This window comes from Echiichthys vipera, assembly GCF_963691815.1.
Source record: "Echiichthys vipera genome assembly, chromosome: 11".
Lineage (NCBI taxonomy): Eukaryota > Metazoa > Chordata > Actinopteri > Perciformes > Trachinidae > Echiichthys > Echiichthys vipera.
The window spans coordinates 10,867,305-10,888,631 of NC_139836.1; the positions used below are offsets into that span (position 1 = coordinate 10,867,305).

The 21,327-nt window shown below is 40.5% G+C and overlaps 1 protein-coding gene across 1 annotated transcript in view; it reads right to left on the reverse strand.

Moving 5' to 3' along the window:
* cdh23 (cadherin-related 23) overlaps positions 1–21,327 on the reverse strand; it is a gene marked incomplete at both ends in the record, with an annotated part of 172,866 nt that overhangs the window by 144,643 nt on the left and 6,896 nt on the right. The window contains one exon of the mRNA XM_083923263.1: positions 20,315–20,389. Coding sequence (XP_083779389.1) covers positions 20,315–20,389 — 75 coding nt within the window. The remainder of the gene's footprint in view (positions 1–20,314; positions 20,390–21,327) is intronic.

A 21,327-nucleotide genomic window follows, 5' to 3' on the forward strand; every position in this document is an offset into this window, starting at 1 on the left:
CACTACATTCCAATTGGTAGTTTTTAAACAAAGAAAAAACTGAAATAATTGTTTTTTGGAGAAAGGAAGAATGATTACAATTTAGTACCCAGCTTCAAATGGTAATGCTAAAAACCACAGACCAAGCCGGAAATTTAGGTGTAGTCATGGATTCAGACCAGCTACCTAAAAACAATAACAAAGTCAGCCTAAAGAATATAACAAGGATTTAGGAAGTTATGTTTCAGCAGGACCTGGAGAAACCAGGTATTTATTTTCAGCAGACTCGACTACTGTAACAGTGTCTTTATAGGTCTCCCTAAAAAGTCGAGCAGACAGCTGAAGTTAATCCAGAACGCTGCTGCTCAAGTTCTCACTTCGCCCAAAAAAGTAGATTATATTACTCTAGTTCTAAGATCTTTACACTGGCTGCCTGTCTGTCAAAGAACTGATTTCAAAATACCTTTGTTGGTTTACAAAGCACTGAATGGTTTAGGGCCAAATTACATTTCTGATCTTCTGCTGAGCTACGAACCATCCAGACCTCTCAGATCGTCTGGGACAGGTCTGCTCTGTGTCCCTAGAGTCAGAACTAAACATGGAGAAGCAGCGTTCAGTTTTTATGCTCCACATACTGTATCTGGATCAAGCTTCTAGAAAACTGCAGGTCTGCTGCAAGTCTCATTCCTTTGGCCCTGCCTTTCAGTAAACAAAACAATGTAATAATTGCTTATACTTCACTGTTTCTTTATTACCTGTCTTAAAAATTGTTTTTATGTTTTTAATTAACGTTACTTCACTTGCTTGTTTTTATTTATTTTTTACTTGTGTTATCTGAATGTCATTTTATATTTAAATTACATTTTATATGTGTTTTTCTTTCCAATGCTTTTAATGCTTTAGCACTTTGAATTACCTTGTTGTTGAAAGGTGCTAGACAAATAAACTTGCCTTGCCATATTATTATTATTGAACGTTTATTTAACCAGCTAAGTTCCATTGAGAACTAAATCTCTTTTGACAGAGGGAGTAAAGTAGTTTCAAATATGCACACAAAAATTAAAACCCATAAAACAAACATACAGTCGCAGCTCACAATGCATTGTTTAAGCAATATAGACACAAACATTAAAACACATAAAACAAGGCACACAGTGACGGTATTAGGATCTAGCCAGGGAAGCCATTACAAGCTCCAGATGTAGTTGCAGCACTAGTAATAGTACAGTGTTTGTCTCTATATGCTAATGAGTTTTTAAAAAAAAAAGGTATTCTAGAATTAAATGAAGTCAACTAATACCAGACCAAATCATTAAATCAATTCCAGATAAACCACTTGCAATTGATTTACATCATGGAAATATATGCCGGCATATTTGTTTATTTTGGTTATTATTTTCAGTAACTGTAATGTTTAAAGAAATATATTTAAATATGATGGTGACTTTTCTTTTTTTATGCACTGCATTGCTTTGATAAAGCATTACAAAGGGCAACATCTTACCACCTGTCAGACTAACTACTAGTGCTGAGCGGTGTCTATTTCTCTGGTCTGTCACCCAATAGATATAATGGTTAAAATAAAACATTAATGAAAGTATTGTAATTAAGGTGACATGAAAGCATTTACCATGCATTTTAGATGAATGACATGAGAGCATATTCAGTTGTACCTCATCCCTGTTTGCTGTGTGCCATTAAATTGAACTTACTAAACTTAAATTTAAATTGAACTTAAAATTTACGAGTTTATCTGACTTCATCTGAATCTTGTGACTTAAAATACTGAATGACTACTCAGAGCTCATCAAACTCAACTTTCTGTGTTTTGGGAGAAAAGGCTTCTTTGTTCTAGTTTGATGTTAGGTTGCTTAATGTAGACTTTTTTGTCTTTTTATACTTATTTTCGATAAGACAGTTTTTATCTCTGATAGTATTGCAAACAATAAAATATGATGATAAAGTGTCCACTTCAGTCCCTATCAACTGGTTGAATTTTCATTCCCAGTATGCTTACATAGGAACATTTTTATCTCTCACTGTCATTGTTCTTCAGCTGCATTTTTTTCCTGTGATGCTTGTGCTTTTTTTTCTGGCTTACCTAAAGAGCATTTAATGGCTGGTTTTGATTTATTTAAATTGACAGGGAAAGTCGTGTTGTTTCAGCAGGGAGATCTCAAGTATCAAATGTTGCTGCTTCAAACCAGCACAACAACAGTTCATACAACACCAAAGCATTCGTACAATCTATAACATGTGGCTGGATGGCAAATCTTGATACCTTGTTACCTACAATTTCATTCAGAATTGGCATACAAATGTACTTGTCACCTTGGCCAAGTGAAAGGCAAGGTTCAGTGGCCCGACAGCAAGATCAACTTGCCATTTACAAGTGGATGTAGACTAGCATCTACTTTATTGTCATGGCTAATTCAGTGGTGGCATGCAGGTTCTGTGAGCTCCACTGTTTGGAATATATCTGTAATAGTTTTTTCTCGACCATCAATATGGTGTAACAGTTGTAGAATTGCACTGTGCTCCAGACAACACACTAGCATGTCTGATCGTATTCGGGTCCAGCTCATCTCAGAATAGCGGCCAGGCTAGGCCAAAGCCAGCTGGGCTTTATATGGGCAGAGTCACCGGTGCATCTCCATCTTCCTCATCTCTCTCTCAGTGTCTTATGTCCATCTGCTGTGAACCCTCTCTCACCCTCATCCCCCTCTCAGCCAATATCTGTTCCTTCATGTATGCATCACTTCCACAGTTTCTGCCAGTGCCATATCCTTTTATCCTGCTTCTTTACTTGTGTTCATCTTTTGCTCTCTTTCCCATTGCCTATCAAATCCCCTTCCCTTTCTTTTGCATCGGCTCTACTATTTCTTCTGTTGTTCAGTCAGAGAGAGAGAGAGAAAGAGAAAGAAAGAAAGAGAGAGAGATAGATAGATAGATAGAGAGAGAGAGAGAGAGGCAGGCAGAGATACATGAAGAAAAGGGGATAAGATGGGCACTGTCTGAAAATGTGCTCAAGATGACCAGCAGAGGACTGCAATGCAGACATGCCAGAGTTGAAAGTGTGTGTGTGTGAGACAGAGAGAAAGAGAGAGAGAGAGAGAGAGAGAGAGAGAGAGAGAGAGAGAGAGAGAGAGAGAGCTGAAGAGGATGGTGTGTGTCCAGATTGTTTGCTACGCTGCTGCCTAAATCTGATGTCCATTACAGCTTTTTTTATCCTGTAACACGCCACACTTGTTTTATGGATTATAAATGAACTCATTATCTGAAGCGCTCATTAGCTCCAGGTCCTAATTAGCCAAAATTAATATTGTTTCCTGACAAAGACATTGGCACTGGCAAATTGGCAATTGACCTCCTTGGTCAATCTGGAGAGGGAGAGAGAGTGAAGAGTGGAAGCATAAAAAACAGGGGAGGTGAGTAGGAGAGCTGGGCAATGACAGCTGCTCTGGTTGATCGGTTTTGGACTCATCACTCCCCTCCTTCCTCCCTCTCTCCCTTCCTCCCTCCCTCACCCTCTTTTGCATTGTCCTGCACAAACACTCTCTCCTCTCACCAAAAAGCAGCTCCTTAAGCAGACATGCTTCGTGCTCATCACTGTCACCAAAGAACCATGACAGGTTTGCGTTAGAATGTGTACGTACAATACAAGCAAGGTATTCTACATCTTAAGTGTGTGGATGTGAATGCAGGAATCAGTGGAAAATGAATAGCAAGTAAAAACACAGTATTGCATATGCACAATGGCTGACAGCGGAAAAGCCTGGGTTTTGTCAGCAACTGGAACTTCTCACTGGAGACAAACTACCGCACAGAGAAGCAAATAGAAGAGAGAAATAGACAAAGAACAAGAATGTGTGCTCGGCAGAGAGAAAAACAGAGATGACAGACAAGCCTGTCTTATTCCTTAAAAAAAAAAATCTGTGCTTCTAAGGCCTGTTAATGTCAAACACCTTCTCGGCTGTGAGATAAGAGACAGGAGTTCAATTATCTCTCCATCCCACTAGTGTGCAAAACCACACATAAACATATGGAAATACACAACAAACATGCCTTCTCAGCCTATCGCTTTGTCTACAGCTAACATGCACAGATTTAGAAGACTGACATACTTCGTTATCGGCATACCGAAAGCATAACGACAGCATAAATAGGTTGAGGGATCTCCACCAGTGGAGTATATATAGAGATCAAGACACACCAGTAAACAAAAGCAAGCCAGACTGGCCTGTAAATGGGGGACGTACAGTGCAGGCACCCCACTTGTCAATTAACTCTATCTGGCACCAGCATGCTGGCTTTTATGAGAACAAATGTCAGCTTTCAAGACAAGGACAATATAACCTTTCTTCATAGAATGCCCACCAGCCTCAGGCATGTGATATAAGCTTATATCATATGCCTGCTTATTCTAAGCGTTTAGCAAATTTGCTATCCTGGATCTGATTAGGCTTTGTAGTAGCTAAAATATAATAACATTTAGAAAAAAAGTTCCTTTACTGACACAAGTTGCAGCTCAGCACATGCTAATGCAAAGGAAAGGAAGAATACATTCAGCTAGTAGGTCACTGGTCCTATGCTTTTGAAACTGGGTTGCATGTTAAGCTGCAATGGCTGGGAACAATGGGGCTGAGTAAAATGTGGAAATTAAAGGGCTAGGTTATCTCTGTTAGTGGTATTATTTTCCAAGTAATATCCAGAACAATCATCTCTGGTAGTCTTTGAGGCCTGTAAACTTCTGATTTTCCATAACATTTAATTTTCCCTTAATTTTAAATATTATAATTAGAGAGCTTTTGTTCATTTGTGTGTCCTTGCATTTCTAGAGAACCGTTCATTGCTGTATCGAATTTGGTGCAATAAGAAGAATTGAATAAGCAGTTGAAGATGAGTGTGATGAGTGAGTGAAGAAGAATTTAAATTTCTATAAACCATAAGAAACCGTTTGGGCAACAGCAGGGGCGGGGCTTCAGGGAGTCAAGCATGTCCTCACTAGTGGGTTACAGATACAGATACTTGGTTTCGTCAAAGCAAGGGACTAAATGCCAGGACATGTGAGCAGAGTGGGGCAGTGAGAATTTTTGCTCCTGGCTACTGTTCATTCCCCCTTCTCCCTTGCCAGGGTCTGAAATTGTAGGCAATTGTTTTTTTTGTTTGCCACTCAGAAATTGTATCTGCCACTTCTAATATCTATCCACTAAATGAAGGAATACCCTTTAAATCATTTAGAAAAAAAGGATGTCATTGCGACCTGTCCAGGGTGTACTCCGCCGGGCTCCAGCCCCCCGCGACCCCGTTAGGGACAAAGGGTTGAAGATGATGGATGATGATGGATGAATGTTCGATAGATTTACATAAAAAACTTTAAAAGCATGGTAAATTCGCAGTGAAGTTTCTCAATTTACGAGCAGCCCCTGAATGAACCATGAAGGGTTGGAGCCCAGAGCTTTACTGTTCCTTGATTGTTTCCATAACTAACAGGGAAGGCAAAGATGTTGTCATACCGTTGACTTTAGAACAGCAGAAGGATTTAAGAGTTCTGTGGTTTTTTCCGTCATCTGCAAATCTGGCAGTGGCTATAGTGTGTGGAAAAGTACAGGTACTGGCTACCGGTAAGGTAACGTTAAGCTGCGTCTTTAGCTGGATGCTACAGCCAGTATGTGTGTCGTTTTTTTCTTCGGACGCGCGCAAGTATGCGTGAGGTGCAGAGTCACTGTCACTCAAAACCAACAAGGTTCCACAGCCATTGGTGTTGCTGAAATACGGCAGTTGTGATCGACTTTCGGATATTTAGCTCAAATCAAATTATAAGCTAATCTTACTGAACAGGACTTTCTGTTGTGCGTTCTCCCGGTCTGCCATAGTGGCCAATGGTTTGGCGATTTAACATGCCACTGCCAACAATTTAACCACATTTGGTGGGTGGCAGGTGATCATTTTAGACCCTGTCCCTCGCTCAAAGCAGATCCAAGCTGCTCCGCTCAATATTCCTCCATCCTCAACTAAAGTTCACCCCGTAAACTCATGCAGATAGTTGATTCTCACACTTTCAAAAATCTCTATCTCTCGCACTCCATCCAAAATCCTCTTGTCAATCAAAATCATCAACAATTTTTTTTTGGCACAATTCCAAAGGGTGGAAAATCAGTCTATAGGCAAATGGGCGATCAAATTTAGTTTAAGACTTACGGATCAAAAGTTACAGAACAAAACATAACGTTCATTGTTATATTGCCGCCATTTGACTATATTTCACCAATTTCAACAAAAAGCACATCATTGGGTCCCCAGCAATGTGTGATCAGATAAACATTTATCGAGAATTGTAAATTACACACACAGACAGTTTGTTTAAACTTCACAGAAAATAAAGATATGCATTGCATTACATGCTTGTATCTAGTCTAAATAATCTGATAGCGCTGGCTAAGATTTGGTTGACTATTGCCTGGGCACAAATCTGATGGGCAAGGTTAATGTTGGAGCATGTTCACCCCAGCGCCTTTAGTAGAATAATACTGGCATGTTAATTAATGACAACCCCATTGGAAACTAAATAACCTTTTGTTTACATTCACATAAACCAAACCAGCGTAGTTCATTACTTTTGTTTTAGAACCGCATCATAGTAATTTAGAAGTCTCATGGCACCTGGAAAGTGGGTTGCATGGGTTTAAGTAAACTAGGTTATAGCATAAAGCTAAAGTCTGTCTGTAAAAACGTTTCCAGAAGTCCCCCTTTTCCCTCATACCCCCTCCCTTCTCATTCTCTGTAAATAAAAGAAAGAAGAAAAATTCTCTTAAATCTGCCTTATTTGACTGTATAAAAAATTTGAGGAATTAAACCTGTGTAACATACAAACGGAAACAATATATTTGACCTTAAGTCACAACACTAACTAATGCATGCAGGTTTCAGGGGGCACAATAAAAAAGAAATAAAGCAAACAGATATATACACACAAACACAAATGCAAGCAACACACACACACACACACACACACACACACACACACACACACACACACACACACACACACACACACACACACACACACACACACACACACACACACACACACACACAGACAGACAGACATTGCCCCTCCTCCCTCCTACAGCTTCCCTGCGATGGAGCAGGGAGAGGTGGTCGCTGATGTGAAACATCAATTTCCAGGTTAGCTGCTCTGTGTGGCTCAGGCAGGTATCAGCCGTGACCCACCTGGGCCAGATAAGCAGCTGCAAGAAGCTGATCTGCCACCCAGCAATGCACCCCTCAGTATTGGAGAATGGAGTAACGTGTGCGCACACACACTTACTCACACATATCCACATTAGTAAACAAATAATAAAACCTGAAACAATGAATTAAATTTGAGGAAAGAATGGAAAAACAGAAATACGGAAAACGGCCTTATTACATTTCCAGTAAATAAATGCTTTGGTGTTTGGAAATAACTTATTTCTCCAAATGAGGGGGGACATATACATTAACACACACATACACAATTAACACTAACACTGCTCAGGTACAGAGTGCACCCTCTTTGATACTTTAATCATTCAAATAGCTGGGAGTGCTGAGATTCAACCCTGAGGTGCTCCAGATAGGAGTCCTATCAATAATACACACACAAAACAAAGTGAGCTCTGCAACGATGGTGATAATTTTTTGGTAATGAAAAAAAGAGGATAGCATCAAAAAATATTGTGGTCTTCTCTTTGAAGATTCTGCATTCTGCCTCCCTCACTCACTCACTCAGACACAGATATAGACATGTTTAATTTAAGCTTCATTTGGAGCCTGAAAGAGTGTATCAGTGTGTGTGAGCCCATCCTCACTTGGTCAGGTAATCTAACCACTGCCACCATCACAGTGACGCCTGTCAGCTCAGTGCTGGCTGCCTTGGCAGCGCCGCTCAAACTGGTGCCGCGCCACATTCCCACAGACAATTTCAATTAACTTTTACAACCCAGAGAAATATCACACACGCAGCCTGAAGCTATTCAACACACGTCCCCCATCTTTGTCTCCATTTCTCTGTATTCTCACTCTCTGTATTGTCTGGTCATAACAAATGAAAACTTGAATACAATAGGCCATACTACAGACAGAGCCACATGTCTTTTTAAAGAAAATGGAGAGAGATCACTACTGTACATTGTTTCAGATAGTGTCTCTAAATAAATACTTAACAAGTCTCACATAAGGTGCTGAATCATACCGCTGAAACTGGAGACCCCACCGAACACTGATATATCACCGACTTGAGTAGCAGTTTTAAGAAGGTGGACCTAGAAGAGTGCCAGCACCCACAAATGACTGCTTTAAACAGTCACTGACTGTCAGTCAGTCAAAAATGAAGATGCAACGTCTGGGTTGGGTGTGCCCTCACCTGTTTGTCTTGTCTGTACTGTAATTCACACCAGAAGTGGCACGTCTATTTGTCCATCCCATGCCAGATGCGATCTCTGTCACAGCCTTAACTGTTCTGCTCCTGAGGTGCTCAAGGACAGCAGCCGGCTAAACTGTCTTCAATAGCATGAGTATCACAAACAAGGGAAACTTGTTTCAGCTTAAACCATACTATACAGTATAATATACTGTAGAACATATTCATACACATTTTGACTACCAGAAAAAAAAAGGGTTTTACTGTGACACACCTGCAGGAATTGTTCAGATGCAGTGGTAGAGAGAAACTATGTACATTTAGTCAAGGACTCATTAATGTTGAGATTTCCAATTGATACTACTATATTGTACATTTAACTCCTCTACATTTATTTGACAGCTATAGTGCTACCTATTTACCAATTAAGATTTTTTTTATCCAAAACCTTATCTAAATATAAAGCTGTCCTTGAAAAGGTCAAGGTGGTAAAAGCAATAATGTTTGGGGCTTTCTGAACACACTATTATAATGTACTATGTAAAATGTTTTATTTTACCTAAGGCAGTTAAACTACAGAAATTGGAATAAATTAAATGCAAATTAAGTTTTTTCAAGGTCAATTACTAAAAAACAAACATTTTAATTTTAGCAGTTAAGTGACCTAACTGGTTCTACCAACATTGTTTAGAAAATTCTTCATATGTGTAAAGCTGACTATAAATAATTTTCTTACATCACTGCCAGAATTGTGTACACTTCAAGACTGCATATGCGACAAAATTATTTGATAAAATAAATATTCTCTGCAGTGCAGGCAGTACAGCAAGACTGAAAGTCAGATAGCGAGAAAAAAAACAAGATCGAGGAAAGGGGATGAAATTAAAATTATGTATGAGTATGAGCAGGATGCTTAGCAATCGTGGAGACTCAGAAGCCATGTTGCAATGAGAGGCCAGAGTGTTGTGAGTATTTGCATGGGCCATAATAACACTTACACATCACGTGCTGTTGGGTAAGTGCAGACAATACAGCACAGCAGTGCGTCATGATGGATGGTGTGTTTGCAGACACCACTGAACCGTGGACCCCATTATTTCCTGGGGGAGGAGGGGGGAGCAAGGCACCACGGGGAGAGATAAGGGATGATTGACTAGACCAAAACAGAGGTCCCTCCTAGATGGCAGTGTGCTGGCATTATTGGGAAGCCATTGTGGTAGTCAATGCAACAGCTCAATGACAGCAGAGAGCTGTCACAAGAAGTAAGAAGATCAAGTGTATCCCCTTCCGAAAGTGAGGTAGAGGAGGACTGTTCATGTGGAGAGAAAAACTTCTAGTCATTAAGAATATCTCCCAGACATGTTAGGATTCATCTCCCACTGAGATCAGGTGGTTCAGACTTCAACAGGGAGGAACACTTCCCTTCTGCAGCTGGTAGATAGGATTTATAAAACTAAGACGCACATGCACAGGCAGAGACACAGTCACTCTCATGCACACAGAGCATACGCCAACTCAAACTCATAAACAGTGACAGATACAACAGCAGTTGCCAGAGATGCAGAAAGGACACACACATTGCATTCCAATTTGGCTAAATAAGAGCTGAAAGTGGAGGCATAAACAGACCTCTGTGCTGCTCTGCTTGCAGTCAGACAGTAACAAATATCTAGATCATGTATCCTACAAGAGACAGCCTTGGATACCAGGCAACATCCCAAAACCAGAGGAGCTGCCCACTCCTTCTCCAGACAATTCCCTGATTACCCTTTCATTTTATTACTGCTCATCTTTCTTTATTTCTTTTTTATGCTTCCGTTTCTGCTCCACATTATCTGTTCTGTAGAGGCAAAGGACATGCAAGATATTCTTGGATGTCTTTTAGTCTTCTGTGAAACAATCTGCCAGTGTTTTTCAGATAGCTAAAATGTCAAAAAAGAAATTAAGGGCTCATACCATAGACTGTATAAAATATGGCCGTGGTCTCAGTGACATCACCCTATAAGTGAAGATCCTAAATGAAGCTTAAAGTGGATGGCTCCGGCCATCGCCATCTTGACAGTGCCCGATAATACCCAACCCCCTGGCCAAACCAAAAATTGGCATAGACCTGGAGCATGGATGGAGCTGAAGCGGGTTGAATGACGCCTACAGGCACTGCTAGCCATCTTTGACAGCACCCACCTCTCAAAGTGGCCAGCCCTAAATTATGCAGAACTATAAGCCTTTATATAATTTAAAATGGGTGAGTTATATAAAGATTCATCTCTCCACAATTGTCATGAAAACCATTGGTAATGGGTTAAAGGGAATTGAAACAAAACTACTTGGTTAGGTTTAGGGAAAGATGGTTAAATAACTATTTTTGTTACGTAAGTTGATGCTTCATTGATGCAAACCAGAAACCAAAAGTCACAAGTCTTTTGGTCGCTTCAAATGCGCCCAATGAGACCAGCTCCCGAAGGTATTGTAACTACTTCCAATCAGGGGAAGCAGCATAGGTAAACAACCTTTTTTGCAGTTCAGTACGGATTTTAGGCACAGTTAAAAGGAATATTCAGAGTGAAGACAATAACCACCAATACTTTTCTGAAGGATGTAAGTCCGTAGGTAAGAAGGAAGCAGAGTATAGCTGCAGGCAGCTACCTTACTGCATCAACGCTCGATGGCGCGATGGTCCAAATAGAATCTAAATATGATCTGACTTGATTGTCTTGCGATTTCATCATGTCTATCGCTTGCATTGTGATCACAGCTTTAGAAAGGTCAACAAAAAGGGCTGCACAATGTTGTTTGTTGTATAAAGATTAATAATTTTGATTAAAAAAAAACATGTATTACTTTTAAGGCTGCTTTAGTTGTGCTGTGTTTTTTCCTAAAACCTGATTGAAAACCAGATGAAAATACTGCTGATAGATAAGAACTGTCTTATTTGTTCACTCACAAGTGATAGCGTCTATAATGTTAGCCAGGACAGACAATTCGGAGATGGGCTGATAATTGTTTAGTACAGTAGGGTCACTCCCTTTCAACAGGGCAAGAACAACAGCAGATTTTCATACAGGGAGAATTTTGCTTGTGCCCAGGGAGATTAAAAAGATGAAGAAGAAGTTTTCATGACCTGCTGGGATTAAGACTTTACTATTATGACCATCAAGGAAGCAGTAGGGGAATTTTTGTGCATAATATTTGATGGATCAAATGAGGTGCCTTTGAGCAAGGCCCTTAACCTCAACTGCTCCAGTGGAGCTGCTCACTGGCTGTCAGATCAGACTGTGGTTGTACTGGGCAGCTTCCCGGTGTGAATGTTTAACTGTGTGAATGTGATCAGGGCATTTCTGAAAAGAGAGTATTGCTTTCAGTGTACTCTCCCAGAAAAAAATAAAGGTAAAAAAAATAAAGAAGGGAGAGATGCACACCCTTATCAAATAGCTTACATAACTTACCTTATAAGTTATAACCTTATAAGTCAACTTTTAATTTCACATGGGATTCAAACAGTGGTCTCCTGGGTGAAAGCCCTGTTTGTTTAACCCATTCATCCACACCGACCTCTTCTCTATGTGGACTTGATTAGAATAACAAACTTAATCCGGGAGAAAATACGTTTCCCTTGAAATGTTTTTGAGAATGCAGTTTAGTCGTATGGGAATGTCATTTTTAGGGGACAGGATTTAAAAAATGTTGTATTTCTTATGGAGGAATACCAAAATGTATTACATATTTTGGATCCCTGCTGTCATAAAACCATAAAGATAAACACTAATATAACAAGTGGTGTGTTGGAGAAGTACATTGAAAAGTTAAAGTTATATAGTCAGCTCATATCAGGTCAGATTCAGAAAACGCTCCTAACCTCAGAAAACTGTGTAAATGATCCACACAAACATGCTGAATATCACCTGTGCGTAAATGAGTGTGTGTTCATGAGAATCGTTAATTAGAATAATTAACAGCCCCGATAATACCATATGAGGCTACGACATCAAATGGCACCAAAGAGTAAAAAAATAACTTGAAATTGATGTCCTGCTTTCAGAGATCCACAAAGGAAAGTTCTTACTTTTTAACAACTTCAGTAGTGGAATTAAAGGGCTTGCTAAAGATAAGGAGTGGGAGAAAATAACGAAGAAGAAGAAGAAGAAGAAGAAGAAGAAGAAGAAGAATTACTTTATTTATCCCGCAAGGGGAAATTGAATTTGTTTCACTCATTATTATACATGTTACACACACAGACCGGAAATACACACATGCAAAAACAGGACCTATATACATGCAATTAAGGAGAGATGATAGAGCGAGGGGGCTGCCAGTGACCAGCGCCCCGAGCAGTTGGGGGTTCGGTGCCTTGCCCAACAGCACCTCGGCAGTGCCCAGGAGATGAACTGGCACCTCTCCAGCCACCAGTCCACGCTCCATACATGGTCCACACGGGGACTTGAACCAGAGACCCTACGGTTCCCAGCCAAGTCACCCATGGACTGAGCTACTGCCGCCCCATGAGTACCGTAAATGCTGTGTCACCGGAGGGTCGTACTGTCACTGAAATAAAAAATAAATAGTTTGATATAAAAATGGCTTAAAAACACTGACTCGATGTGATGTTGCAGACAACCCAACGTAATATGTTCCCCTTGACAGCAACTTGCATAAACCTGCATGTGAAAATACCGCCAATAGGTGAGGTAGTAATGATATGTAAAACCATTTCTCATGTTTTAATTTAGAAATGTGACGAGGGTTAAATTAAATCAGATTTATCTTCCTCTGATCGCACTCTTTTATTCATCTTTTCCCAAATATTGCAAATGCAAGTTGTGCCAGTTGAAATGAATAACACAGTCATAAAAAGAAACATATGACTCATATAACAGGTCGGGACCACTGGCAAATTGTGTTTGTACTTCAGAAAGAAAATTCAAAATATAAGAAAATTGGTGAATGCAGCAATTTCTGCTAAATCAATGAGTGAGAGCCACTTAAGAAAAAATCAGTTCGTACAAGTGAGGCCCAAAGAGAACAAGAGCAATAATGAACCACATAGTTGTTGTTGAAGTTTATTTCTGATAAATTGTATATTCCATATAGTGGGGGGAGCCGGATTTATGTTCATAGATTTAAAATAATGGCTGTAGTTTAAGTTGGCATATTGAGGATCAGTTTACTGTGCATGGATGTTTTGCAGAGATAGCATGTTCACACTCAGTACCAATCTGATCTGTTGGTCACTGAGCAGCACCACTGGAAAAAATGAAGATTAAGTGTCTACCATCACTTACCTACTAACATGGTAGCATGTGAATACACACTTAGGACAGCAAGTGTGGATATTGGGACATATGCTTAGTCAGAGGACTGCCTTATCTCAATATTTTTAATATTACAGTCTGTTCTTTCATATAGGATATTTTGTAGGAGCTCTACATGGGAGATAATTAGCAAATGGTGCAATTAGACATAATAGATTGATGTTAAGTGATGCCAAATGTTTTAGTTTAGGTAATCAGATGAAAGAGAGGACGAGGGGTTATAATCTGAATGTGATATACAGCTCATTGATGAAGCAGCCTAGAGCCAAAGACAGAGCAAGAGAGTGTCCTCCACAGGGCTGTGTAAATCAACTGGTTGGTCAGTGATTTGCACCAAGAGAGGCATCTAGGTAGGGAGGTCATTCTCTCCAGCCAGGTAATGGTCTCGCCAATCATTTGATCAGAAGCAAAATAAAGACAGTGCCCTTATCTCCAGCCAAGTGTCAATAACGGGAGTCAAATATGGATTTCCCAATACCAAGCACAACAACATCTTGAGCAGGAGAAAAGCCTGAGTCTGAAAGCAAAATTCATGTTCTTTCTGTAATTTTTAACATTATATTAAAAACAATTATGTCTACATCCAAAGTGTTTTGGTATTACTGGTATTAAAATACTAACAGTCTCTGACACAGTACATACCCAATATGTTCTTCTATATTATTATCAAAGGTATGGGAAACAAAGCATTACATTTTCAGGCTCAATCAAAATGTCAAAAGAGCTGAGAGCATAGAGCAAAGGCAACCCTTAAAGCAGCAGTAGGTAAAAATGTTACCAGAAAAACAAAAACAGAATTTTGAAGCAGTGAGACCTCTTCTTGCAGCTCTCACTCTCTCCTCTTTGTCCTGAGCCAATAGAAACACTATCTCCTCTCTGTCCAGAGCCAATAGAAACACTCTCTCCTTTCTGTCCTGAGCCAATAGAAACACTATCTCCTCTCTGTCCAGAGCCAATAGAAACACTCTCTCCTTTCTGTCCTGAGCCAATAGAAACACTATCTCCTGTCTGTCCTGAGCCAATAGAAACACTGTCTACTTTCTGTCCAGAGCCAATAGAAACACTCTCTCCTTTCTGTCCTGAGCCAATAGAAACACTCTCTCCTTTCTATCCTGAGCCAATAGAAACACTGTCTACTTTCTGTCCTGAGCCAATAGAAACACTCTCTCCTTTCTATCCTGAGCCAATAGAAACACTGTCTACTTTCTGTCCTGAGCCAATAGAAACACTCTCTCCTTTCTGTCCTGAGCCAATAGCAACATTCTCTCCTTTCTGTCCTGAGCCAATAGAAACACTGTCTACTTTCTGTCCTGAGCCAATAGAAACACCCTCTCCTTTCTGTCCTGAGCCAATAGAAACACCCTCTCCCTTCTGTCCTGAACCAATAGAAACACTCTCTCCTTTCTGTCCTGAGCCAATAGAAACACTCTCTCCTTTCTGTCCTGAGCCATTAGAAACACTGTCTACTTTCTGTCCTGAGCCAATAGCAACATTCTCTCCTTTCTGTCCTGAGCCAATAGAAACACTCTCTCCTTTCTGTCCTGAGCCAATAGCAACACTCTCTCCTTTCTGTCCTGAGCTAATAGAAACACTCTCTCCTTTCTGTCCTGAGCCATTAGAAACACCCTCTCCCTTCTGTCCTGAGCCAATAGCAACATTCTCTCCTTTCTGTCCTGAGCCAATAGAAACACTCTCTCCTTTCTGTCCTGAGCCAATAGAAACACTCTCTCCTTTATATCCTGAGCCAATAGAAACACTCTCTCCTTTCTGTCCTGAGCCAATAGAAACACTCTCTCCTTTCTGTCCTGAGCCAATAGAAACACTGTCTACTTTCTGTCCTGAGCCAATAGAAACACTCTCTCCTCTCTGTCCTGAGCCAATAGAAACACTGTCTACTTTCTGTCCTGAGCCAATAGAAACACTCTCTCCTTTCTGTCCTGAGCCAATAGAAACACTCTCTCCTTTCTATCCTGAGCCAATAGAAACACTGTCTACTTTCTGTCCTGAGCCAATAGAAACACTCCCTCCTTTCTGTCCTGAGCCAATAGAAACACTCTCCTTTCTGTCCTGAGCCAATAGATATACTATCTCCTTTCTGTCCTGAGCCAATAGAAACACTCTCTTCTTTCTGTCCTGAGCCAATAGAAATACTATCTCCTTTCTGTCCTGAGCCAATAGAAACACTGTCTACTTTCTGTCCTGAGCCAATAGAAACACTCTCTCCTTTCTGTCCTGAGCCAATAGAAACACTCTCTCCTCTCTGTCCTGAGCCAATAGAAACACTCTTACCTCTCTCTCCCTCTATAGGACATTGTGATCGGCCAAAGTCTCCCATCATTGGCTAGATCTTCTAAAGCCTGAAAACAGGGCCAAGAGGAGATGCAGAAGACTTACCAAATATATACATAGATCATAAATATCTATGTATATATTTGATTTTTTGCAAAACGTTTGGATGCAACAAACATGGGCGAATTATAGATCGTTGGTACGCTTTCACCAAAACAACTACCACAGCCTGCACTGATTGATGACATATTTTTTACATTATGTCCTTTTCGGGGACACATCAGAAAACATCAGCATTTACACTACGACATATATGTGGTTAGATGTATCAGACCACTTTTGCAAGTGGTTTGAGTGATCGAATCACAACACGTCTTGGTGATCATTTACACTTGTATTAAGAGCTGTCCACTTGTGACCTGATCGCCCATGGTGAAGTTTAAATGTGTTAACAGGGTCATATTTAGCCAAAGGATCCCTTAAGGATGTGTTAATTAATATTAAACATTAATAACTTAATTATGACAATTGAGGCCTGTGAATAATATACAACACGCTATGCTGCTTTGGAGACAATTTTACTTACAGATGTTAGATAAAGCCTCCACAATCAGGAAGCATGCGTCCAATCAAGATCAAGGAGGACTCACACTCCAAACATCATGAAATTACAATAGCTAGAAATAGTTATGAATACTGCTTTGTTTGAGTGCAGCTAATATTGCCGATATACTGAATCAGAAAGCTGAGAAAGAGAAAGAGAGAGAGTGTCCGCAGGAGGGAGTGTTGACAAGCCATAGTTAATGTAGAGTGCGCTAGGCAGCTGACAGTGGGGAATTGGCTGGGGAGAGAGTGCACACACATTTTCAACACATTTAGGGGAAGACTTTAATAAGTCGTTCCTCGGGGCTACTTCCTGCTCCGTAATTATTATTGAATTAGGAATGGCACAGGGCTAATTAAAAGTGCAAGGTATTTACCGTGGCAGTCAAAGAATGTTAAGCGAGCAGAGGGGTGTGAGTGAAAAAGAAAAGGACAGCAAAGAAGGTGGATATTTTAATTGTTTTAACGGCATCCAAGTACTGATCCTAGAGCTGATACTCTGGACTAAAACATAAAAAAACTGTCTTAAAAACGTCGGCTTAAGTACCGAGCCTCTGGAGTCATGTCCCACTGCTGGAGTTATGAGAGAAAATAAAAATATATAATCAAGTACATATATTGTTAAATGGGGTGGGTGTCTAATTGGGCTTAAATAAGAGCAGGTATACCGCCACCTCATGCTGCAACTGGTGGGTTTTCTGCTTTGGATGTCTAATTTGTCCATGTGTGTTTTTTAGCAGTCCTTGTGTGTGGAAGTGTGCATATGGATATGAATGACTCACAATAACTAAAATGATTATTTGAATGACTTGAAGGTCTTTTTCATTCATGTGACTACTACTGCCAGAAACTTCTCTCTTGTTATGATCTCTGCCCTCTGAGGCTGCTTACCTACTCAATATAAAGAATTTAATTTGAATGTATACAATAACGTATCCCATATAAATGAACATGTTCTAATAACATTATCCTAAGCCTTAACTTTAAAAATTGAATGCTCGATTGGCACAAACCATCCCAGCAGTGTGTGGAAGTTTCCTATTTTGAACAAACGTTGTGTTCTTCCCACAAGTTAATTACTCAGTAGAGAGCTTAATCTGCCGAATCAGGGCAAAGTGGATTAGGAGATGATAGTGTTTAATCAAAGAGTTCTCTCAGTCTAATTACACATCCCATTTCCTGACACAACACACACTCTTATCTGCCACTGCATTTAAACATCAGCTGCTCTGTTTAGCTGCCCCCCAAAGAGTGGATGATCCCACTGCCTGGATGGGATGAAAATACGTGCATGCATACTTAATGGACATATGCACATACATACATACATGCAGATAATAAACATGAATAGAGGGAGGACTTTTTTTTCAACACCATGAGAGGAGTGAGCTCACAGAGCGAGGGCCTTCTCTTCAATTGTATGACACGTGCCTCCACAGCACAAATCTGGGCAGCATGTTTCAAACACCCTGTGCTGGTTCCTGAACCAAACCCCTTGCTGGTGTGAGGGGGAGAGCAGTGGGTGTAGTCTTAGATCAAATATCCATGGTGGTTTGGATGTTTTCCCTCATCTCTCTGATAAATAATCATGCGCTCCAGCCTACTTTATGGAGCCGAGGCTACTGGCTCGGAGGCCATGAGCTTAATCTGCCGCCTAGACAAGGCCAGATAGTGTTGTGAGTGTGTGCACATGCATGCAGACCTGTTTAAACTGAAGGTAGTCTGCTTTGCTCATCTCCATAATACAATGTCAATAGTCTTTTTGTGCATGTGTCATTCAATTGACTCTTGGTATGACCTCACACAATCTGCTCACATGAACCCTATGCTGTTACATCATCACCAAGAAAAGCCCATCAACCTCCATGGTAACTAAATGTGACCAATCAGAATGGCTGTGGAAACCTTATCAATGGGCTCATGTCACGCAGTTTGACAGGTGCTCATTTATGTTCCTCAAATTTGTGGTAAAAATAATGGCCTGATGAAGGAATATAAATGTTAAATATGATTAAACCTCCTCCATTGTGCCCTGAAAGCACAATGTAACAATTCTTTATTCTTTGCACTGAACCTTGAGATGAGAAAATAGGCATTTTCAATCTACCATTTATTTAAATCAGGAGTTAGAGCGATGTCAGCATTGAAACTGCAGCTGGTATACTCTATTAAGCCGGTGTGCTGTCTGATAAGTAATCTTGAGTTTTTTGTGGGTGTTTGTGGTGAAAAGGATGTTTAGCTATTCTCCACAATGTCACTTCCTCTTTTCCCCTATCACACACACACACACACACACACACACACACACACACACACACACACACACACACACACACACACACACACACACACACACACACACACACACACACAAAGGCTTTTGTGTACGTGTGTTTATGAATTGGAGGGCCTCCTAGACGAGGACATCTGCTGAGCTAATAAACAATAATCTTGACAAATTGTCACTGTCCGATCATTCAGCCCGATCTCATAATCACACCACTGAAGAAGCCATCACAGGCCGAGCCAGGGACATGACTGACAGCTCTCTGGACCAGTGGGAGGCATTGCTGGACCAAAGCCCAGCTGCCTGAGGAGAGGACACGATGATTCATGGCCAGAGGGCAACCTGGACAGAGTGGTTAGGGAAATTAGCCACCCACCAACACATCAATGCCCTTCACTGGTTAGAACACAATCTGACTGAATGAAGAATTGGCTTTTTGCCAGAAACTGCTCAGTACTGTTGGACAAAGATGCCAAACCAGGCAACTATGAGGGCAATGGTATTTGGGGTCATGATGATGATGATTTACTGTAGGCTCAGTGGGATACTGTAACCTTTTCAGGCTGTGGTACAAAACACACAGAGTTGTTGATGACAGAGATGATGCTGAAGGTGACTGGGATAGATGATGGAGGCTTGGTGGTGCATTTGATCTTTCATGACCTCAGAAAAAAACTGAAGGAAAACATGATGGGTTGTCCTGGCCTGAGACAAGCGACTCTGAGGGTGTAGACATAAATAAGCAAAACACTCCGTGACTCCGTGAATAGTAGTGCTGACAGACTGGCAGAGTGTAAAGGTCATGAGATAAAAATAAAGAAAAAACTTATAGAAAATCAATTCAATATAAAGGATTTTAATTCTAAGCCACTGACACGCTCAGGGATGATGAAAAGCGAGACATCTTCAAATTGCCTTGTCAATCACTGCAACCAACAAAAATGGACAGGGAATAATAGATCCAGGAGGAATCAGACTCAACCATGTCAGGTGTTCATACTCTGACCCCAAACAGCAGTGAGAAAACATATAAGCAAGCTTAAAATAACATGGAGATTTCAAATCTGGACAAACTCTTCCATTCAGCACCAGGATGTGAAATATAAAAATAACCCCTTTTTCTTTTGTGCCAGCTATATATTGTAGAGAATCACTTAGACAACCAGGTTCTGAAGTTTCCTTCTCGTCAAATGGACACACATACACACACACACACACACGCGAGTCCTGATCGAGGACATCCACTGTCATGCCTGTCAGCGTTTTTGATGGCATCTCTCTTTACTTGTTGTTTTCTCTTTCTTAGTATATATTCAAGGAATACAAGGACAGACCATTTCTATGCAGTTAAAAGTTGAGAAAGCAATCCGCAGCTTTACTGTACTTTCTTTAGACAATGTAGATACATCAAATACAACATGCTGGCACTCCACAGAGACTCACCGACAGGCATATCTTCATAGATGAGAAGGTAGGTTGAGAAGAAATAGTTCAGGAATCGTGGTGGCTGGTTGGAGCCTGTGATAAAGACAGAAGGAAGAATGGTTATTCAAATTATGTCCCAAAACGATCTACTGAGATTAGTGTTTTCCTCATGTTGTTGTGATAAACCATTAGATTTTTCGTATAAATAATCTCTGTTATGCCAATTGTATGTACATTGATGACATAAAGTTTAACCTGATAGCTTACTTCCCAGTAGTTTACTATTCACTTCAAAGTACTTCATTCATCCCCCAAGGGGAAATTCAAGGCAAGTGAATATACAAACAGAAATATATTAATTCACACACATACAATGTAAAAAACACAAGGGTGACAAATGTTTTAGTGTGAGATATTGCTGTTATTAATTTGTGTATACATTTGTCAAAGTGTAAAAAGGTCAAAAATGCAAGTGGATTTATCTGTGATTTATTCACAAGGTGGTGTAGTGGTTAGCACTGTCGCCTCACAGCAAGAAGGCTACAGGTTCGCATCCCGGCCTGGGCCTTTCTGTGTTGAGTTTGCATGTTCTCCCTGTGTCAGCGTGGGTTTTCTCCGGGTACTCCGGTTTCCTCCCACAGTCCAAAGACATGCACGTGTTAGGTTCATTGATGACTCTAAAATTGCCCGTAGGTGTGAATGGTTGTCTGTCTATGTGCCCTGTGATAGACTGGCGTCCTGTCCAGGGTGTACCCCGCCTCACGCCCAATGTCAGCTGGGATCGGCTCCAGCACCCCCGCGACCCCGACCCCGGGATAAGCGTTTGAAGATGAATGAATGAATGAATATTCACAAGGTTAACAGACCACTTCTTGTGCCGGTGCTTTTAAAATCTAATGGCTACTGGAATAAAACCAAATCTCCTGTTATTTGTTTTACATACAATAGATGTGAAATTTATTCCTGATGATTAGATGAGCAGATTAGAGAAGTCATGGAGGACATGTGTGCCATTGTTGATAATCTTTGTA